Source organism: Cynocephalus volans, chromosome 17, assembly GCF_027409185.1.
Source record: "Cynocephalus volans isolate mCynVol1 chromosome 17, mCynVol1.pri, whole genome shotgun sequence".
NCBI classification, from domain to species: domain Eukaryota; kingdom Metazoa; phylum Chordata; class Mammalia; order Dermoptera; family Cynocephalidae; genus Cynocephalus; species Cynocephalus volans.
Genome location: NC_084476.1, coordinates 7,903,673 through 7,925,261, shown reverse-complemented (window position 1 = coordinate 7,925,261; position 21,589 = coordinate 7,903,673). Strand labels below are relative to the sequence as shown.

General features: G+C 38.8%; 1 protein-coding gene across 5 annotated transcripts in view; it reads right to left on the bottom strand.

Moving 5' to 3' along the window:
- Positions 1–21,589, bottom strand: part of FNBP1 (formin binding protein 1) — a 126,740-nt gene extending 105,151 nt beyond the window's left edge. For all 5 annotated transcript variants that reach the window (XM_063081787.1, XM_063081785.1, XM_063081786.1 and 2 more), the window contains exon 1: positions 21,421–21,589. In XM_063081787.1, the coding sequence (XP_062937857.1) occupies positions 21,421–21,444 (24 nt within the window). In that variant the 5' untranslated portion in view covers positions 21,445–21,589. The remainder of the gene's footprint in view (positions 1–21,420) is intronic.

Below are 21,589 nucleotides of genomic sequence, written 5' to 3'. Positions count from 1 at the left end.
ATTCAATTCATGTCTATCTTCACAATCAGACCATAAGGTCTATGAGGACAGACGCTGTGTCTGTTTGTGCTCACTCCTCTAGTCCCCCAGTGCTTATAGAAAGAATGAATATTTTGGCAAAAGTACTATTTTAACAATATCTAAAGAGCCATTGTTACTGAGAAATTTCTTAAACTTATAAATGTATTTCTAGTGTTGAGAAGACTCAAATGATGTTTTATACATAGCTATTAAAAAAATTGTAGAAAGAAGAGAGAAAAGAAAATTTTATATTGAGACCTTACATATAATATATACAGAATACCTAGATTGTTTTCAATGCAGTCAAAACAGTCCACTTTTATATACACAGTGCTATGGATTGAATTGTGTCCCCCCAACGTTTATATATTAGAAATTCAAGGGCCGGCCCATGGCTCACTTGGGAGAGTGTGGTGCTGATAGCACCAAGTCAAGGGTTAAGATCCCCTTACTGGTCATCTTTTTAAAAAAAAAGAAAAAGAAATTCAATCTCCACTGTGACAGTGTTAAGAGGGTGGGAAACCCTATTATGGTAATTGAAAGGTGGGGCCTCAAAGAGGTGATTCGATTGTGAGGACCATGCCCTAATGAATAGATTCATTCACTGATGATTTAATGGTGGTCATGGGCGTGGTTCTGACGACTTTAAAAGGAGAGCATGTGAGAAGCTCTCTCTCTCTCTTGCTTCTGACTTTCTCACAATGTAATACCCAGCATCGCTGAAGTCACCACCAAAGAAGGTCGTCACCAGATGTGTTCCCTGGACTTTGGACTTCCCAGCCTCTGAAACTGTAAGCAATAAATATTGTTTCTTTACAAATTACCTAGTTTCAGGCATTTCTGCTACAAGCAACAGAAATAGACTAATACACATGGTTATTTGCCACCTACAAAAATAAGAATACAATGTAGCTAAATTATACCAGAATTTCTACAAACGCTGAAAACTCTGTCCCTTAAAAACCTGAAGTAGAGGCTTTATTTCAAGTAAGCAAGAATCATATTTTGCTAGCTAGAAATAATAATACATCAAAAAAAAAAAAAAGAGAGAGAGAGAGATCAAATCATATTTTCCCCCATACAAGTTGATTTTTTGGATTAAACTAATCATTAGGTTGCACTGGTTTCATGAAATGTCTAAAACAGATCTTCATGACTACTCCAGCTGGAACCAAAATCTGCCACATAAATTCAAATTTGGCAATATTTAACTGGAAAAAAATAAACAATACCACCCCTGCTTGTTTTGTTGTTTGTTTTGGTCTTAGGAGTGATGGCTGGCTGGAGAGAAATCTCAAGTTTCTCAAGCTGGTCAAATGCACAATGCTGATTTTATCAATACAAACACTGGACTATTATCACAGGACCCCAGCAGATTAAAAACAGAACCAAAAAAGTCTACAAAACTTTAGAGTAACCACTACAGTCCCCTTTAAAGCTGTATTGATTTGCCTTTCAGGCAACAGAACCTAATTAAACACATTTCTTCTCAATGTGAATACTAAGAGGGAAATTCCCACTAAGAGGAAAATTGGCTATCAAAACATGGATAGCAGTGACTCTGCCTAGGAGACATGACTTATGTTTATGTTCATGTCAATAATACACATATACATGTACTTTCTCATTTAATCAGAGTACTCTAAAATTGCCTTTTAACTTTTCTTGTGTTAGGCTTTTGTTTATTTGTTTGTTTACCAAGTATTGCTTATTGAGAACAGCAACACAATAACTTTAAAACTATTATTTCTGTAACACTTAATCTACCACATATCAACATAAAACCAAAAGGCACTGAAAACTTATCAACACCAACAAAAGTTACCAATAGGAATAGTAAATTAATATGCTATGCCAACTCACAGAGATACAGTTCAATTCAAACCTTAAGTTTCTTGTATTCTGCTCTGAATGCCTTAATAGATCCAAGGGAGTTTAATACTCAAGAACTTTGAAAAGCTGCTGTTTTTTCAAGTGGCAGGCAGCTTTCAGACCTTCATTCCCGCTACAGGAAAAATAAAGAATATAAAACGAGATTGGCCCCTGTAGATTGCGAATGTCAGCACATAGTCAGATTTAGTTCTAACATCCTGTAGTACCAAAACTAATTAAAATCACTATTAAACTGATACACATAGATTCCCACCCTCTGTTTAAAAAAGAAAAACAAGACACTTCTCCAAAACAATATCAAATTGCTGGTTATTTTTTCAAAGTACTTCTGATATAGGATAGCATCAAACTGGTCATTCCCAACAGATGGGTTTCAGCTAATGACAAATTATTATAGCAATTTCTAGAAATCTCACCCCTATTAAACTTAAGGACAGTTGTCAAGCTGTTTCATATCTATTCCCCATGGCACCTAGCTCAGTGCCTTGCACAATACATGTTTGTAGAAGTGGGTTACAACACAGGTAAACTGAATGATGTTTATAGTCAATCTAACTAGAGTGATTTAAAAGAAGAACCAAATAGTTATTTTCTGCCACACGCTGTAATTACAAAAGGTATTAAAAAAAAAGTCAGCCTTAAATACTCACTGCAAATTCCACTGTCTGCTACTTCAGCTATCACTCCATATGCTTTGAGAAGACTACCATTAGCCAACTTGACTAAAAGCCACTAAATACTGGTTTTAGTAGATAGCTTTACTGATTTGGTGGAAATCAATTTGTAGGGAGAACAATTCCCAATTAATTCTTTGAGCTTGGTTTAATGTTGTGGGTGTATTTTAAAATAGCACCTAATCTGCCCTTATAAACTGTGTCGCAACAAGAGTACTTAGACAATCGTTAAGGAGAGTTCAAACACAACACAGCAATCCTTTCATTACTAGGGAGAAAATTAATAGAACAATTCCAAAAAGTTAATGATCAATTGTGTTATACAGCATTTACATCAGCTTCTAAATTTCCAAAGACTAAGGAGCGTCCCAAATTAGCTCTTTGTCATCTTAGAGATAACTAAGATGCCCAGTACTAATCTGTTTTTTTTTTTAATTGAGGTGAAATACACAGAACATAAAATTAACCATTTTTTAAAGTGAACAGTTCTGTGGCATTTAGTACAGTCACCATGTGGTACATCCACCATTTCTATCTAGTTCTATCTAGTTCCAAAACATTTTCATTATCTCAAAGTAGAAAGATGTACTATTAAGCAGCTACTCCCTACTGGCAAACACCAATCCCCCAGCCCCTGGCAAATACCAATCTGTTTTCAGTCTCTATGGATTTATCTCTTCTGGATATTTTAAATGAAATCATATAATATGTGAGCTTTTGTGTCTGGCTTCTGTCACTTAGAATAATGTTTTTGAGGTTCATGCAAGTTGTAGCATGATCAGTACTTCGTTCCTTATTACGGCTCAATAACATTCCATTGTATGGATATACCACATTTTCTTTATCCATTCACCCTTCCATGGACTTTCGGGTTGTTTCCACCTTTTGGCTACTGTGAATAGTGCTACTATGAACATTCCCATACAAGTATTTGTTTAAATACCTATTTGCAATTCTGTTGGGTTTATACCTAGGAGTGCAATTTCTGGATCATATGGTAAATTCTATGTTTCAGTTAACTGCCAAATGATTTCCCCAGAGGCTGACCATTTTACATTCCCACCAGCAATGTACAGGGGCTCCAATTTCTTTCTTTCTTTTTTTTTTTTTGTGTGTGTGTCTTTTTCGTGACCGGCACTCAGCCAGTGAGTGCACCGGCCAGTCCTATATAGGATCCGAACCCGCGGTGGGAGCATCACCGCGCTCCCAGCGCCGCATTCTCCCGAGCGCTCCACGGGCTCGGCCCGCTCCAATTTCTCCACAGTCTCCAACACTTGTTACTTTCCTATACTCTTCTGATCATACTCACCCTAATAGGTGTGCAGGAGTATCTCATGTTGGTTTGATTTGCATTTCCTGAATGAATAATGATGTTCGGCATCTTCTTATGCGTTTGTTAGCCATTTGTATATCTTCTTTGGAGAAATAATCTGCTTTTATCCCCACTTCCATGACATTAAGTAAAAATAATCTTTACTATCTTTAAAACTGACCCCCACATGTGTACTTTCAGAATCTATGTTTGGAAGTCACATGAATTACAGAACAGCCTGAATTGGTGTGTTGTCAAAGGACAAAATCTAAGGCCAGTGTGAGCTTGGCAACTTTTATGTTCACTGAGCATCTACTATGTGAGAGGTGCTATTCTAGGTGCTGTTGACACGGCCTCAAATGAAACAAATAACAATCCTTGACCTCATGGAGCTTATCTCTCAAAGAAAGTTTGATAAATACTAAATCTATTAACTTAAAAAATGAAAACCATAAAAATGACTAACTTGAGGTTTTTGCATTAATATTTAAAATATACAATCCACAAACAGGTCCTGTAAGGTGCTAGTGCACAGATATTAAGTAACATTGAAGGAATATCTTACTTTTACTGTTAAGAGTACTGTTTGGCCCCGCGCTGGCCAGCCACCAGGGGAAAAAAAAGAAAAGAATACTGCTTGGTATATTAATCAGGCACATCTTACATAATTACAACTAGTAAATACACAAATTTACTACAAGTTTACAAAGTTCTGGGTCCAAAAATATAGAGCAGCATACTTTGTCTTAATATCCTCAAGAAAAAGATGTGAAATAGCACTCTCCTTTTTATACCAAAAATAAACCCAAGTTTTAGAAATATAACTGCTATTTTATATCAAGTTACATGATTATAAACTACTGTTTTTAAAGATACTTTTTCAGTAAGGGCATGACAAAAAGAACACAGGTGTATAGTCAATCTAAATTTAGAATAGTATGACATTAAAAGAAACATTTTATCTAAGTTTAATTGTTTTCTAATGAAACATTCTCAGAGGGCCAGCTGGTTAGCTCAGTTGGTTAGAGTGCATTCTTACAAGAGCATGATGAAGGATTTGGATCCCTGTACCAACCAGCTGCCAAAATTAAATAAATAAATAGAGTATAGTGGAGAGTACTTTGGCAGCACCTACGTCCCCAGCATTGATCCTCCAAATATACTTACACATATGCCGAATTATTAATCAGTACTATTTTTACTAGCAAAATATATTGAAAACAATCCAAATGACCACGAACAAGTTTCAGTATATCTGTAAAACCGAATTGCATGTAACCATTAATTAAGAATATTTACACTAAGAAGGGTGAGGCAGCTAAGGAAGAAAAACCCTACCAAGATGTTATAAGTGATAAAAAGGAAGGCACCAAAAGGTGTGAATAGTTCTAACGTTTGGGGGAGTGGGAGCATTTATTTATAAATGTGTGTTTTTTGTTTGTTTGGTTGGGTTTTTTTGGCAGCTGGCTGGTATAGGGATCGAACCCTGGACCTTAGTGTTAACAGCACCACGATCTAATCAACTGAGCTAACCAGCCAGCCCTATTTATAAGTGTTTGATAGCTCTCTGGAATAATTCATAAGAAACCAGTAACAGTAGATGCCTCCGAGGCAGGAAAGGGGGTGACAGGAATTATGTACAAACCATATGCAGGTGTTGCCTATTCAAAAATACGTAAACAAATAAGAATAAATCATGCTTTTGACTTCCCCAATTTTGCTTTAAAAAAAATCATGACTTTTCCCTTCCTCAATTTTGCTTCTTTAACAGAGCCGTCTTCTATCACGTCTGAACTCTCAGAGTTCATTCAAGTGTGTAACTGCAAAGAAGGGATATCAGGAGGACAAAACTACAGGGAGTAGGGTGAGTTGAAGGGGGTGAATGAAGCAGCCTGTGGCAAGAGCACTCCTAGCAGAGGGCAAAGCGGGACAAAGGAGTTTAAAGTCCCCAGGCGGAAGCAGGCTGCTGTGTTGGGGGATGGGGGAAAGACCAGCAACATCCAGGGGCTTGTCTAAATTTAGCTTTTACTCTGATGGGAAGACCTTGTAGGGTTTCTGCTCAGGTCTGAGCCCACCCACTCCATATTAGGTAATACAGGTTCTAAGTGTTCTCCCAACAGTACCCACTTGGTGATGCCTATAGGCTCCCACATATGGGTCATCTTTTTTATTCTGAGCACTTAGCATTTTCCCCCGAGCTCAACCTTCTACTCTCATTAGCATATCCCACATTCCCTCTAGTCTCTTTCTTTTCTCCTTTACTTTCTTTACTTTTACCCCATGTGAATGCTTCATCCCTTGGACTGGCCCACAATTCAAAGACTACCAAGTACACAGTGTATAAAATAGTATCCTTTAATCTCCCTTTGAGTGACCTTGTTCTCTGCCACGAATAGTCTTTAGCTTGGCTTACATTTGCAGTCATTTACCAGTCAGCCCCCTCACTCCAAGCATGTGAGCTGGGTGGGGTCCATAGCTCAAGCAAATATTATTTATTTTTAAATAAACAGATCTTTATAGACTATCACACATTGGCGACAACTAACTAAACAGTGCTAATGGAGATTATCCTTTGCCCGTTTGTACAATTAACTTTTCACATTTCCAATCTTTCTTTAATAATTAAATGATAATTTATATGTCTTTTGAAGTTATCAGAAACAATATTTACCTCACCCAACTGCTTCCAACTTCTCTCTAGGGTTTTCGTCTTTGTCTAATTGGCTGCTCCACTTCCTCAGACAGTTATGGCATTTAATAATCCAAGGAAATCCAGAAAGTGGAGACGGAAGCCATCGTGTCATCCTGCTTTTTATTTGCATCAGGTGGTTGAATACTTTGATCAAATGAAGCAGGTGACTGCCTTAAGTTTTTCTGGAATAATATGATTTACCTACCTTATTTACTTGCTGATCTACTAAAGTAACAAAATAAATCAAACAATAAGCCTTTCAGGTTTCTCAGCCAAACAATTTTTGTTCAGCAGAACAGTTCCTGATATTTTTGCCTATGGAGTCACACCCAAGACATTCAATCTATGTACAAGGAAGGTGCCTAATGATTCTATTCATGCATCACTTTTTGAATTGTTGAACCCTTTACAAACTTCCTACTAATATTATTAGCATTTCTTTGAGCTACAATGTGGGAACTGTACATAAAAATCTCTAAATAGAGTTTCTAGCTTTAGAAGTAGTTATTCTATTATAATTGACATTGACGTATTCTCTGTTATGAATCAGTATTCCCAGGACAACTTCTTCAGTGTCATTTGATCCTGGAACTCAGACCACCTTAGAACACTTGATGTGAAGGCACTTGAGGTCACACAGTGTAGTTTACACCCAATTCATTGATCACTTCTACAGTACCTCTAACAAGGAAGTGCTCACTCAGTTTCTTCTTGACATGGAATTCAAGACATGAGTGAAATATCATAACAACTTATAAACATGTGGAGCTGAATAAAGACGGCCAGTGCTAATGTATCTTATTGTGTCAGACATGTACTGCTCTAAGTATTCATTAACTCACTTAATATTCTCCTTAATCCTAAAAGGTAGGCACTGTTATTATCCCCATTTTACAGATAAAGGAACTGAGGTGAAATAACTTGTCCAAAATTACTCAGCTGGTTAGTATCAGGCTATGAACCAAGTCACCTGGCTCCAGACCTATACTTCTGAACAATATGACACACTGACTAAATTGTAGAAATTTTATAAGACTAAAATAAAAGAATTTTTAAATAAACAGCCTTTAGAGACTGTCTAGCCCAAGCCTGTCATTCAGGGAGTTAATACACAGAATGAATGAGTAGCAGAGAGAGAACCAGATACATATGCCTAACTTTAGTACAGCAGATTTATAGCCTCCAGAACAGCGATTCCATTGCACAACTAAAGCTATGGCAAGTTTTGCATTTTATTTGGTAGTCCTCAAAACAACTCTTCTGAAGTAGATTAGCATGGCTTGTATTTCAAAGAAGATGAAATGAAAGTTATGGGGGGAAATGGCAAAACCATTTCTTACAGAAGGGAATAACAAGGAAATGTCCTCTTCTGTGACTCAATGGTTAAGGCAATAATGTAAAAACCCTGGGATTTTATGAAGAATAACGCAGAATCACCGTATCCAAAGTGTACAATCTTGTGACAAGAACCTTAGAACAAACTTAGTTTAAGGAATTTGGCTTTTTTTCTATAATAAGTTTTAATTAATGTCTTCATGTCAGAATTTCCTACCTTTCTATTCTATCACCTCAAGAGAAAATGAGTATAAAAACTTCTTAAATGTTCCTCAACTTTTCAATTTCATATTCTAAGTGATCTCTTCAAAGGAAAATGATCTTATTTTATCTTTAAACTAGAATAAAAGGACACATGGTAGCCCTGTCCTTTAATTAATAAAGAACGGATAGTGTTACTACTATCTACATCCAGGGATATTGTTCCAGTTACTACTGCTGTATGATAAATCACCCCCCAAACTTAGTGGAAAAGAACCATTTTTTTATGGATAAAAAATTCAGGCAGGGGCCGGCCTGTGGCTCACTTGGGAGAGTGTGGTGTTGATAACACCAAGGCCACAGGTTCGGATCCCTATATAGGGATGGCCGGTTAGCTCACCTGGGAGAGCATGGTGCTGACAACACCAAGTCAAGGGTTAAGATCCCCTTAACCAGTCATCTCTAAAAAAAAAAAAATTCAGGCAGGGACAACTTGTCTCTGATCCATCATGGCTAGGACCTCAGCAGGGAAGGCTTGAAGGCTGGGGGGACTCAACTGCTGGGGGCTAGAATCATCTGGAAGTCCTTTGCTCATGTGGCTGGCAGCTGACTGTTGGCTGATACCTCAATTGGGCTGTCAACAGAAACCTCTACAGTTGACTTCTCCATATGGTCTCTCTATATACACTGCTTGGACTTCCTAAAATTATGGTGGCTGGGTTCTAAGAATAAACATCCCAAAAGAGCAAAGCAAAAGTGCATGGCATTGGGGCCGGCCCATGGCTCACTTGGGAGAGTGTGGTGCTGATAACACCAAGGCCACGGGTTTGGATCCCTATATAGGGATGGCCAGTTAGCTCACTGGGTGAGCGTGGTGCTGACAACACCAAGTCAAGGGTTAAGATCCCCTTACCAGTCATCTTAAGAAAAGAAAAAGAAAGTGCACGGCATATTTACAGTCCTACATCACTTTCACCATGCTCTGTTGGTCAACGCAATCACAAAGATCTGTCTAGGACCAAGGAAGGGACATAGCTCCCTCCCACCACTCAGCAGGAGGAGTCTTGAGGTCACATTGTAAGATGAGCATGTGAGATGAAAGATATTGTTGTGGACATCTGTGCAAAATAGAATCTGACACACATGTGAAGTAGTTCTCCAAAAATCTGATGTATTTGTTGATGTAGTATTAACAATTTTAAATTATCTCTGAGAAAGATGAAGAGAAAAATAAAACAATATCAGTTACAAGAGAAATCTCAGTCTACAAGGTATAAATTCAGTAAGTCTAAACTTCTGTTCATCTCTTTAAGTCAGAATGGGCACAGGAAGCTTTTAAAGGAATAGAGTCTACATGATTATACTGTCTGCAAAAACCTATTAAAATGATGCATGTGTGACATTCATTTCTGATTACTACCAAAAACTAAATGCCCATCAGTGGCCATTTATTTTTATTTTTTTCATTTATGACTTGGTACATTAGTTTTACTTCTAAGCATATCAAAGCTTCAAGTTCCACATACTTTGCTCTCAAAACAATCTACAAAATCAATTAAGTCTTATTAGTCTACACCCCTGCCAATCTAAAACAAGTTTCACATGATTCTTCATAAGATAAACACTTCAGCAGAGAGCTCAGCTAGTGTCCAAAAGGGCAACATACTATGACAGTTGTCCTAAGCAACAGAGTTCTAAAGTGCTCAGAGGGATACAACTATGCCAAGAGCTTAGAATTTTAGCATCTTAATTCTAGCTTTTCCGATTATCCAAATATATATCTCCAGCCTGGATCTTTTCCTGGGACTCTAGATGCATATATTTAACTATCTACTAAATATTAGATACTTAGATACCTAACAGGCATCATGTAAACTGTCCAGCACTAAACTTCTATTCCCCCCATCAACCCCAATCTTACTGTTCTCAGTCTCTCACTCTCTTATTTTTCTCCATAGTATTTATCATTATCTGATGTATTATAAATACAGATCACACATTTAAGTGCAAAATTTTTTTACTATTTGGTTCACTGCCATTTTCCCTTTGCCTAGAATAACACCTGGCACATAGTAGGTGGTCAATAATCTTTTTCAGGCTAGCTGGTTAGCTCGGTTGGTTAGAGTGTGGTGTTATAACATCAAGGTCAATGGTTTGGATCCCCATACCAAATAGCTGCAAAAAAAAAAAAAAAAAAAAATTCAAATAAATTAATGAATGATGACTTATCTGGGTACCTGAGTAAATCACAACTAAAAACTATAAGGAACAAAGAATACCTTAAAAAGGTTATAACGTTTGACAGTGGCTGACTGGGTAAGAAAGTAGGTCCAAAATACTGCTAGATTTTAAATTTGTTATAAAGAATAAAAATAGGCAAAAACAGAATATATGAGGAGGAATCAAAGTGTTAAATAGTGTTACCTAAGCCACTCAGATTTACCTAGGAGAGCTTTTAAAATGACAGAGTCTCAAAAAAAAAAAAATAATAATAATAATAATAAATAATAAAATTACAGACCCTCAGACTTGCCAGTTTGGAAAATGCAGGAAAGTAATGAACTGATGAATATCCAACATCCAATCTGGGTACCTGAATATAATCTCAGGGATGCAAGACTGAATAGAGATTAGAATTAAAACGATCTAAACATAACTAATTATGCTGTAATCTGCCTAAAGAAAGAATGGGTTAACAGAAAAAGAATCATCTACATAGCATCTATAAAATAGACTCAATGCTATCCTCAACGTAGATCTATCCCTCTAGAGGAGATAGATGCCTTAGTCTCCAATAGCTTGGTGTCACTAGCCATTAAATTCATCCAATTCTATTTTGATTTTATGCTCTCCAAGAAACTTCATATAGAATTTAGCTTTCCACAGAGATTAGCCTACAGGGAGAGAAGGTACAGATCAGCAAATATGAATATCCAGTCTCCTTATGAATGTACTTCTCACTATAGGTTCAAAATTTGCATTCTGTTTTATTCATCAGTCTTGGGAATTTGGTTAGGGTAAGTCACCTCCAGCCATACTGAAAATACTAATCCTGATAACCCTATCAAGGTTGTGCCAGTTGAGCAGAAACAGAGAGGACAGGAAAGAAGTGATGGTAGGTTTGGGTTTTGTGCCCACCTGGTGAAAAAATGGACTGGAAGTTGATATACTATTTAACCCCCCAAGTCAAAGCAATGAACCTGCCTCACCTTCCCCACCCTCTGGCTCACCCTCAAGATGTTCACTGCTAAGCCTTCTTTAGGCATCCAAGGCTTCCTAGCAGTTCATTTTAATCTAATTCGACCCACATGAAAATGCTAGGGGTTGTGATATGTGGAAAGGCTCTCTACCCAGCCCACTCCATCTATCCAGACAGCTGATGAGGCTAGGATGGCCTGCAGCTATCTAGCTTCTTTCCAACCTTTCCACACTGCATTGATACTGAAAAACTGGCACCATAGCTACCTGCTTTCAGCAATTCAAGGGTATCTCACATGCTGTCAGGGTGAAGCCACAGTCCTCACACAGTTTTAGCTCTTCTACCTTTTCTGGTTCCTCTTAAAGCCCCATCACACGCTCTGCTCATTTGAGAGCTCCATGTCCTCTGACACTTCTCGGCCTTTGGACATGCCATTTACTCCTCTTCTGGAAGGCTCAGTCTAGATCCACCCCCCACACTTAACTTCCACCTTTATCTGCCTAACTTACTAGTCCTTCAGGACTCCACTTGGCTGCCACTTCTTCCCCAACTGAGTTATGCTCCTGTGTACACATTTCTATGCAGTCACACTACCTCAGTTGTTATCACACTGTACTGTAATTTCTCATATATGTTTCTGTACCTCTACCAGCCTATAAATTACTTAAGAGCAAGAACCATGTGTTGGCACTTAGCAGATGCTCAAAAAATACATACTGTGGATAAAATATGTAAGTCTCAAGCATACTCTTCATATCTGTATCTCTTATCTGGTATAATGTAATTTTTATAATTTCATTTGGTTTCCTCTTTCATATACGAAGTCATAATTATTTGCCACCAACACCACCACACCTCTTGCCAAAAATGGTGATGACAATTAAAACTAAATCTATCTTAATGACAGGGAGAATTTTCATGTACATCTTAGTATCTTTTGAAAACTGACAGTGCAAATATATAACCTATTTTTAAGGATAAGCAAAATTTAAATTTAAAAATTCAGAGTCATGGTGAAAAATATATTTTGCATACACATACAAACTCATGAAATCCAAATGTCTTCACCCAAACATTGCCAGAAATTTGCATACATACCTGTCCTAATGCAAATATTTTTAAACCTCTTATTATCTTTGCTAAGAAGAAATTAATCTCAAACTAAGCTGATATGTAGAATAATTCATTAGATACCTTAAGCAGCAAATATCCAGCTTCTGGGGTGGGAGGTGGCATAATGTGATTTTAGTAGAACTTTTTTTCAAAAGAGAACTATTTCCCCCTAGGGATAAATTAAAATTATATCTCAAGTAAACCTAAGTAAATTGCTAAAAATTAGTATAGTTAGTATTTTAGAGCAGTTTATATAAATATTTTTTAAGTGCTGGCCAGTTAGCTCATTTGGTTAGATAGTCTTGTAACACAAAGGTCACAGGTTCAGATCCCCATACAGGCCAGCTGCCAAAAAAGAAAAAAAAAAATTAAAAAAAAAAAATCTATATTTATATGTATAAATACTTTTTTAAAAAAGAAATAAACATGCAGTTGATATGGCCTCCTGAAATTCCATTTTTCTTTCCAAACCAATGATTTCAGGCATTTTCTCAATATTAGGTTATTTTATTTTATTGTTAACATGCACACAGAATTTTAATCAAAGGAAAGACTTCACTGTGAAAACTAGATGGCTAGGACAGTGAACTGCTCATCTTTCATGAGTCTTGCTTGCAGCAGGAGAGTTCTACAATTTGTTCCCAAGGAACAGGGGTTTTTTCCCCCCCCTTAACCTTCTCCATTATTACAATAATATGTATTTATTCATCAGCTCTCGTCCAACAATCTCAAAGCACTGTATAAATAAGCACTCATCTTTATGCCTTCTTGTGAAGAGAAAGTCAAGCATCGTCATACCACACTTTATAGATCAGGAAAGCAATGAACAGAGATGCAAGGACCTGCCCAACACTAATAAAAGTTAGATTAGGCAAGTGATACAACCTCCAGGGCCACCCCACTCAACTGGGAGCGCCCACATCACTTCTCCCAAGAGCCCATCTGGTATATTTTAATACATCTCAGGAACCCACTCTCAACTTTGACTGTGCAAATAGAAGTATAAGGGGCAATAATTTCCTTTAAAGGTGCCAAATTTTCTTTTGTAATAGATACGAGAGAAAAATATCTGGATTTTTTTTTTTTTTTTTTTTTTTTTGGCAGCTGGCCAGTACGGGCACCTGAACTCTTGACCTTGGTGTTATAACACCATGCTCTAACCAACTGAGCTAACCAGCCAGCCCTTTTATTTCTTATTCCTAAAAATGCTGAACCAAAATGTTGAAAGTTCTTATGTTATCAAGAGCACCTGCAAGGTGGCCAATCCCTGTATTCCTCCTTGTCCGTTCTCAATTTAGTTGAAAACACTTTCACGCTTTAGTCAGACAAAAAATCGGAAACTTGATACTACTCCTACTCATGAATACCCATATACATTAATTTATTTAAATTAGAGAAAAAAATAACTTTAGATTTGAAGGGACGAGGGTATCACAAGACATCTGTGAAACATCTTAGAATATAAGCTTCATTCATGACTGTTTCTGCTGGGTCTGCAGCACTCAGCGGTGTCAGTCATCGATTCTCAATGATTCTCAATATCAGTAACATCAAATGTCTTACAAAGCAAAGCCTACAGCAGTGACAGGGGAAATATGAGTGATGAGGATGAAGGGAACTGAGAGCTGCTAATACAGAAGATGCAGTTTCTTAACTACCATGGGATTTGGTTGGTGTCAGAAAAAGAGACCGTATTTAAATGCTGGCAGTAGCACTCACTGTTTGCGTAAGCCTGGTTAACTTCACCTTTCTGAGACTCATCTCTGTGAGGTTACGAAAGGATGTGTTTAAACCCCCTAATAAAGCTGCATTAGGCTCTTAACAAATGTTGGTTCTCTTCTACTTTTGTATTTTAAAAGGTGGGGGAGGGCTAGGTGGTTAGGTCATTTGGTTAGAGCACGGGTTATAAGACCAAGGTCAAGGGTTCAGATCCCCATAATGGCCAGCCATCAAAGAAAATAAACTTAAAAAGATGTGGTGGTGGGGGAATTTGGGTTCTAAATATGATTCCTCATGAAAGCAAGGCGGCGGAAAAGCATTATAATGTGTAGTGGAGAAGACTGAGGACTCCAACAGAATATGTGGGAGAAAAAAGATAAAACAAGAATGCCAAAAATTGAAAATTCTGGAAGCTGGGTAATAAGTACATAGGGGTTCATTTATTTTCTCTAGATTAAGTATGTCTGAAATTTTCTATAATAAAAAGTTCAACAGTAATAATAATTTTTAAAGGAATCAACTTTTAAAAAGGACAAGGTAGAGAACTTGAGGGTACCAAAGACCCAGGATTGAATCCCTGCTCTCTAATCTGTGAACGTGGGCAGGTTATTTTACCTTTCTGAGCTTCAATTTCCTCTCCTATAAAAGGGGATAATAACGGTGTGGTCAATGTGGAGATGTGCCAAAAAAGGACTCGGGGCCCAGTTGCAAGAAATGTGGTTAGCAGACAGCCTACTTAGGGTTGTGAGTTCAGGTCATGCTCTTCCTGTATGACCCACAGCCAATGACTGAGTAAGAGGGTAGCCAAGATCACACTCTTCTTGGGGCAGACCTTGGCCAATGAATGAGCAAGGCAGAGGTACAGGGGCCTGCCCATTTTCGCCCAAAGTGAGACTCCTCGATGGGTAATCTTTGCTCTGGAGCTCCTCATTAGCCTGGCAGCGACTTTGTCAGGTCTGCATCATGATCATGGTCTGACGGCTTCCTCCCTTTTTCTTCCTTTCACAGGTGTTGCTCCCCCGTAAACCTTCTGCACTCCTGACTCCATCTCAGCATCTTCTTCCTGGATGCTGTCACAAATGGTACTTACGTCCCTGGGTTGTTGTGAAGAATAAATGAGAAGATGGATGTAAAACACTTTGCATGGCACCTGGGACATGGTAAGCACTCAGTAAATAGCAATGACGACAATTATTCAACAGTGTTTAAGAAAATAGGGCCGAGCCCGTGGCGCACTCGGGAGAGTGTGGCGCTGGGATTGCAGCGACGCTCCCGCCGCGGGTTCGGATCCTGTATAGGTAATGGTTGGTGCACTCACTGGCTGAGTACTGGTCACGTAAAAGACATAAAAAAAAAAAAAAAAAAGAAAGAAAATAGGGCATGGTGCATGTGAAAATATTATAAGAGGTACAGAGTTTATACAATTATAAGCTATTTCCATTTTTAGAACTCATACAGAGAACACAAATGGAAACTGTAGCTGCTGAACTATACATACTGAAACCATAGACAATAGTCTAAGATCTAATTCTTACTAAAAAAAACTAATTCCAATTACTAGAATGGTATGTTTTAATTTTTTAAGAAACACCATACAGTTTATGTGTGGCTTTTGCAACAAGAAAATGGAAGTTCCATCTACCTTTTTTTGTGGCTGGTGGTGGTGGTTTGAATGTATTCCTGGTATTAAACAAATGAGGTTGTTAAACTTTACATAAATTTAACATAGAATTTTACAAGTAGGAAGAAGTTTATAAATTAAAAGTTAGTCCCAATTGGAAGACATGATCAACCAATATTAAAAAACTTTTATAACCCCCAAATTACTCTCTAATATAATGTATATATTTGGCCTCTTATTTTTAAAATTTTGTCTAGACACATCACTAGGCTCAAGCTAGTATGAATGTACATTACTAAAACAGGAAACAAATATTTTGTTATAAGCACTAATTCCAAAAGTTTCACACCCACATTCTAAAATCTAATTAGATTAATAACCCAGGGCATTCAAGTATTCTTGGTAGCTAGCAATTTTTAAGTGTCAAAATAAAGCCTTATTTTTAAACGTGGGTGGTGTTGATGAAACAAGTATGAGTAATACTTGCAGGAAACACAATATTAGTTTCAGCTAGGAAGTGGGTGATATTTGAACAGTCCTTCAAAGAAGCGCTTTCCATGTCCCACCAATGTAAAGCATGGGTTGTACTGTGCTCACACAGTAAGCACAGACACTTACAAAACTCCCTTGTGGTGCTCAAAACACAGTTTTTCCCACCAAAAGTGCAGTTTACACAAATTTCCATGATTATGTCTAATGTACCAAGTGAAGGCAATGAGCTAATGTATAAACATCACCACAAAATCGCCAGACTTTTCATGTTTTTTAAAAATATTTACTAACCAGAAAAGACTGTGTGCAAAACTCACTCTAATGGAGAAGTAGGGATGACAAAATTAAATTTGATTTAGTTTATCTTTTGAGGTAGTTCGATACCTGCCACAATTTGGGGAGTATTATCTCCCCTGTTGGTCTTGGCTATGGTTATCCCAAGTAAATCTCTGAAGGGTTAAGAATAAAGAACAGTAGGAAAACTTGAACTGTTGTTAATACTATACTACAACTTAGTAATCAAGGGCAGTGAGAAGAGGTAATAATTCCCCAAAACCTGGAAGAATTAATAGTCAATTACTTCAAAATTAAAAAATAATCACTATTGCCTACTTAAAAAATTTAACACACTATAAAGTAAACACACACATACATATCAGGCATAAGTATCATGAATGGCAGAGAAGGAATAACTTTTCAAACCCTTCTTTAAAAGTAAAAAAAGGTACCCAGACCATGTGTATTTGGGGGCAGGTAATATACAGAAATTTCTGTACCTTCTACTCAATTTTGCTGTAAACCTAAAACTGCTTTAAAAAGTAATCATTTCCTTTAAAAAAGGTGTCTAGAATTATAAAAAATGTTTATAATTGCCAAAGTGCAGAAAGATGTTATAATTACCTTCCTATTATTTTTTTTAAATTGTTCAAAGAAAAGGAAAAAAGAATACATTCATTCATTCAATAAACATTTATTGAGTTTCTATACTGAGTCAGCCATTGCTCCCAATACAAATGGTAGATAATTTACATGGCTGCCTCTTAAAAGTGCATACCACAGTCAATGTCACCATATTCAAGATAGTTGAGTGTGTATTATAAGCATGGTTCTAAAAACACAGGTTAAAAAAAATTATACACAATCAACACAGGTAGCTTCCTACTATGCTAACCAATATGTATTATTCATGTCTCTCTGTTCTTTTTCTTATATGTTGGGCTACTTCAATTCTCATTAGCACCAGAGCAAAGAGAGAACTGTGGCAGAGAGGACACTAGGAGACAACAAAATAAGGTCTGTCACTGGGTAATTAGTTAGCTGCAACAGTAGAATAATTATGAGGAAAACGAAAATTTCCAGTGGATTTATTCATAATTCACACAAATGAGCAAGCTAATAAAAAACTGAACTGACACTTCAGTAGCCTGTCATTCCCTTCCCATAAGTGAAGAAAAAAAAAAAAAAACACACATTCAAATGTAATAAACTCTTGCTTTGCTGTTTTTCCAACGACCATTCACAATTTCACCAAGTCAGTGAACATATTTACCTTATTAACGATGCCACTTTAAAGAAGTCCTGAGTAGATGCATTTTGGTTAATCTTACACAGAAACATAAATTTCTCTTCTGACTATGATGTTGCAGGTTAGAAGTAAAACCTATTGTATATGCTTTCACTGAAATAAGTAGATATCCTTCAAAGTGTGTAATGTGACTTACAGCAGACTCTTACCTCAGTGTCTTACACACAGTAGTTGCTCAATAAAAATTTTTAAACTTGATTAAAAGGCAATGTTATGAAGAGTTGTACAGAAATAATTTTATTATAATCTATTCACTTTAAAATGGCCATTTATACTTTGTTATGATCCATGGATACAAGAATAGAAAGCCACAATTTAAACATAAACTAGTCCAATAGTTATTATAAATTATGAGTTTTGAGTTCGTTTTTATAGCTGTTTGATAGCTTCCTGATATTTCATGATTTCTCAAAAATGTCCTGGAATATGAAAGTTTACTCCTATAAAGAAGTTAAAAGGAAAAAAAAAAAGAGGTTTTACTCTCTACAAAGCAGGATGTGGCTTAAGAGTAGGCCTTTAATGTAAAGTGCATGTTAGAAACATTTAGTTTTCAAAAGACTATATGTACTTTGAGTAAAGTCCTAAAATGTGCGTAAAACTTGATAGTATTTGTGGAGGTCCACAAAAGCTGCAGCCACCTGTTACAAATAACTCATGGCACCTAAACCATAGCTGTCTCTCTCAATCTAGAAATATAACTCTGCCAAGTTAGGCTTTAGCACCCCATCATTATCTCATTATACGTGCATGATCCCAAAGCCACCGTTCAAGGAAAACCCTCAATCACTGCCCTCCTCTGGGCTACCAAATGTACCACACACCACCAAGTCTCTGACCACCAGAAAAATGGGGATTTATTTTTCAGAATCCTTCATTACTCCAGGTTTTTAATCTCAAAACTACTAATAAAATAAGGCAACTGAAAACAGACATTTTGTTGCCTTGAATGCCTTTGCATTTCACCTTAAAACTGAGATTTTGTACTTCTCTGGGTAATGCAATAATGTGCTCATTCCTTTCCCTCTATTAAACTATAAGCTACTCAAAGGCAAAGGCTGATACTCACAGGACTGCCTTTTTTTTTTTTTTTTTTTAACTCTTCACTGCCGTATACTTACATATAGAGAACTGATAATTGATTCATTCTTCCTCATATAGTTATCAAGTGAAAAAAATTTCAAAATAGTTCATACCTTTCTCCCTTACAAATATTTCCTAATTATTTTCATTGTAGAAAATTTCAAGCATATACAGTAGAAAAAATAGTATCATGAACCCTTCTGTACCCATCACCCAGCTTCAACAATTACCAATTGGTATGGGTTGAATGCTTGTCCCCTCCAAAGCTCATGTGGAAGACTGATCCCCCAAGTGGTGGTGTTGAAAAATGGGCCCTTTAGGAGGTGATTGATCATGAGAGCCTGCACTCATGAATGGGTTATTCCATTAATGGGGTAATAAAGTATTGGGTTATGGGTGTGGAGTGGTGGCTTTATAAGGGGAACATATGAAAGCACTTTTCCCCTCCTTGCCATGTGATATCCTGGGTCGCCACGGGACTCTGTAGAGACTCCCCACCAAGAAGAGGGCCCTCACCAGATGGGGCTCCTGGACCTTGGACTTCACAGCCTCCAAAATTGTAAGAAATAGATTGTTTCTTTATAAATTACACAGTTTCAGGAATTGTTATAGGCAACAGAAAAACAAACTAATACACCAATTCATGACCAATTTTGTTTCAATATCTCCTATCCTCCACCACCCCAAATTATTTTGAAGCAAATCTGAAATTCTATATCATTCATATATATGCCAATTCCCATTTATTTTCAACAACTCCTATCCTTGCCTTCCTTCCCACCCGTCCACTCCAGAAAAGAAATGAACACAATGATGCAGGCAATTGGAGCTATTTTATCAGTTCTCACAGCCACCTCCTCTTTTCCAGATTACCTTCTATAACATTCACCAACATCACTATGAAATGTCCACCATTGTGTTCAATCCCTGTTTCACTCTGAAGTATACTGTATTTTTTCTTCCATAATTCCATTCTCTTGTTTGAACAAGTGAAAATAATTGTGCCAAAATTTCTAATCTCTTGATAAAGATTATTACTTCTGATTTGTTTCCCCACCCAAAATAAGCTAAAAAGAGCTACAAGGAGTGGAAGGGGAATAGAAAAGGCAAGAAATACAGCACGTAAAGTGATAGATTTTTGCCCAAATAGGTGTGTGCAAGTATTTAAAACGATCTGTAATTTTATTTTCATCATGAATAGTTATAAACATCAGAAGAAATTTTGCCATGAATCCCTTTAGACAGAGGATGTTTATAAAATGAATTATCTTAAGGGAGTTATTGCCCTCGGGATTTTGGTATTAATAACAGTAGCTGCTTCTAAGCATAACAAATAGTTATGTAAAAACAATTAAAGCCAAGAAAATAATAATAATAATAATAAGGGAGGATGCGCTCTGTTTCTGCAACTGCTCTAACCTTGTTTCATTTTGACGTGAGCTTTCTCGGCCTCATCTCAGCTCGCAACCACCGCCCCACACTTTATCCTCCACACCCTTTGCAAATGGAATTCCGAAAGGTAGTGGGCAGGCGCTTTAAAGTTCATAATGGGAAATGGCTCACCTTGAGAGCATTTCAGGACTAAAATTGAGATTTCCTCCACTCCTTTTCCGGCCCCTGCGCTGCCCATCCCTTGCCCAGTGATTTCCCCAGGAATCCAGTTGAAGGCAAAGCAACCTTCCCGGGGACGGCCTGTGAGCTGCCTCGGCACCCCCTGTCGCCCTCGGTCCGGGAAGAGCTTCCAGACACCCGGCGGCCTGTTTGCCCGGCCGTACCCCCCAGGCTAAGATCCTGGCGAGGCGCCCCTCATCGCCAACCCTCCCATTTGAAACTGTTTCCTCTGAGCAGCCGTTAAAGAGTTATTCGCCCGCGAACGCCCCTTCCTGGGAGTGACAGCCTGAGATGTCCCCCGAACTCCTGCTACTTTCCCCCTCGGGGCCAAGCACCGCAGTCCCCACGTCAGATTCTGGGTCTCAGCTGCCTCTCAAGAACGACAAGCGCGCCCCGAACCGCCGCGGATCAAAAGTCCTCGCCCGCGGAGCGAGGACGCCACTTCTCGTCCCCGGCGCCCCATCCGCCGGCACCTCCACCCGAGAAGGCAGCCCTGGGGGCCGGGGCCCCCGGATGGATAAAGCCGCCCGCACGGCGCGGGCCCCCACGCCCCATCCAAGCCTGTCCCCGGGCACCGCTTACCCGCCCCGAGGCAGGAGGGTCTTCCCGACGCCCCCCGCCGGCCGCCGGGGTCCCCGGACCCACACCTCCTCTTCAGGCCGCCGGGGTGACCCGATCCGCGTCCCCTCCTCGGGCTGCCGGGGGACCCAGGCCCGCGGCCCCTCCTCACGCGGGCGGGGGGCGGGGACCCGCACCACCCCCTTTGCCTCCGAGGGGCGAACCGGCTCGCAGCTCCGCATCGGCCGAGGCCGGCGAGGGGCACTGGGGCTCGCGCCTCCTCCGCAGGCCGCGGGGCCCAGCCCCTCACTCACCCAGAGCTCGGTGCCCCAGCTCATGGTGCAGGGGGCGGGAAGGGGCGCTCCGCGCGGCGGGCCGGCTCTCCGGTCCTCCTCCCGGGCGAGCCCTTCGCCCCTCGAGGTCCCCGCGACCGCGAAAAGTCCGGTGCCCGCGCGGCCGCCGCCTCCTCCGACTCGCCGCTCC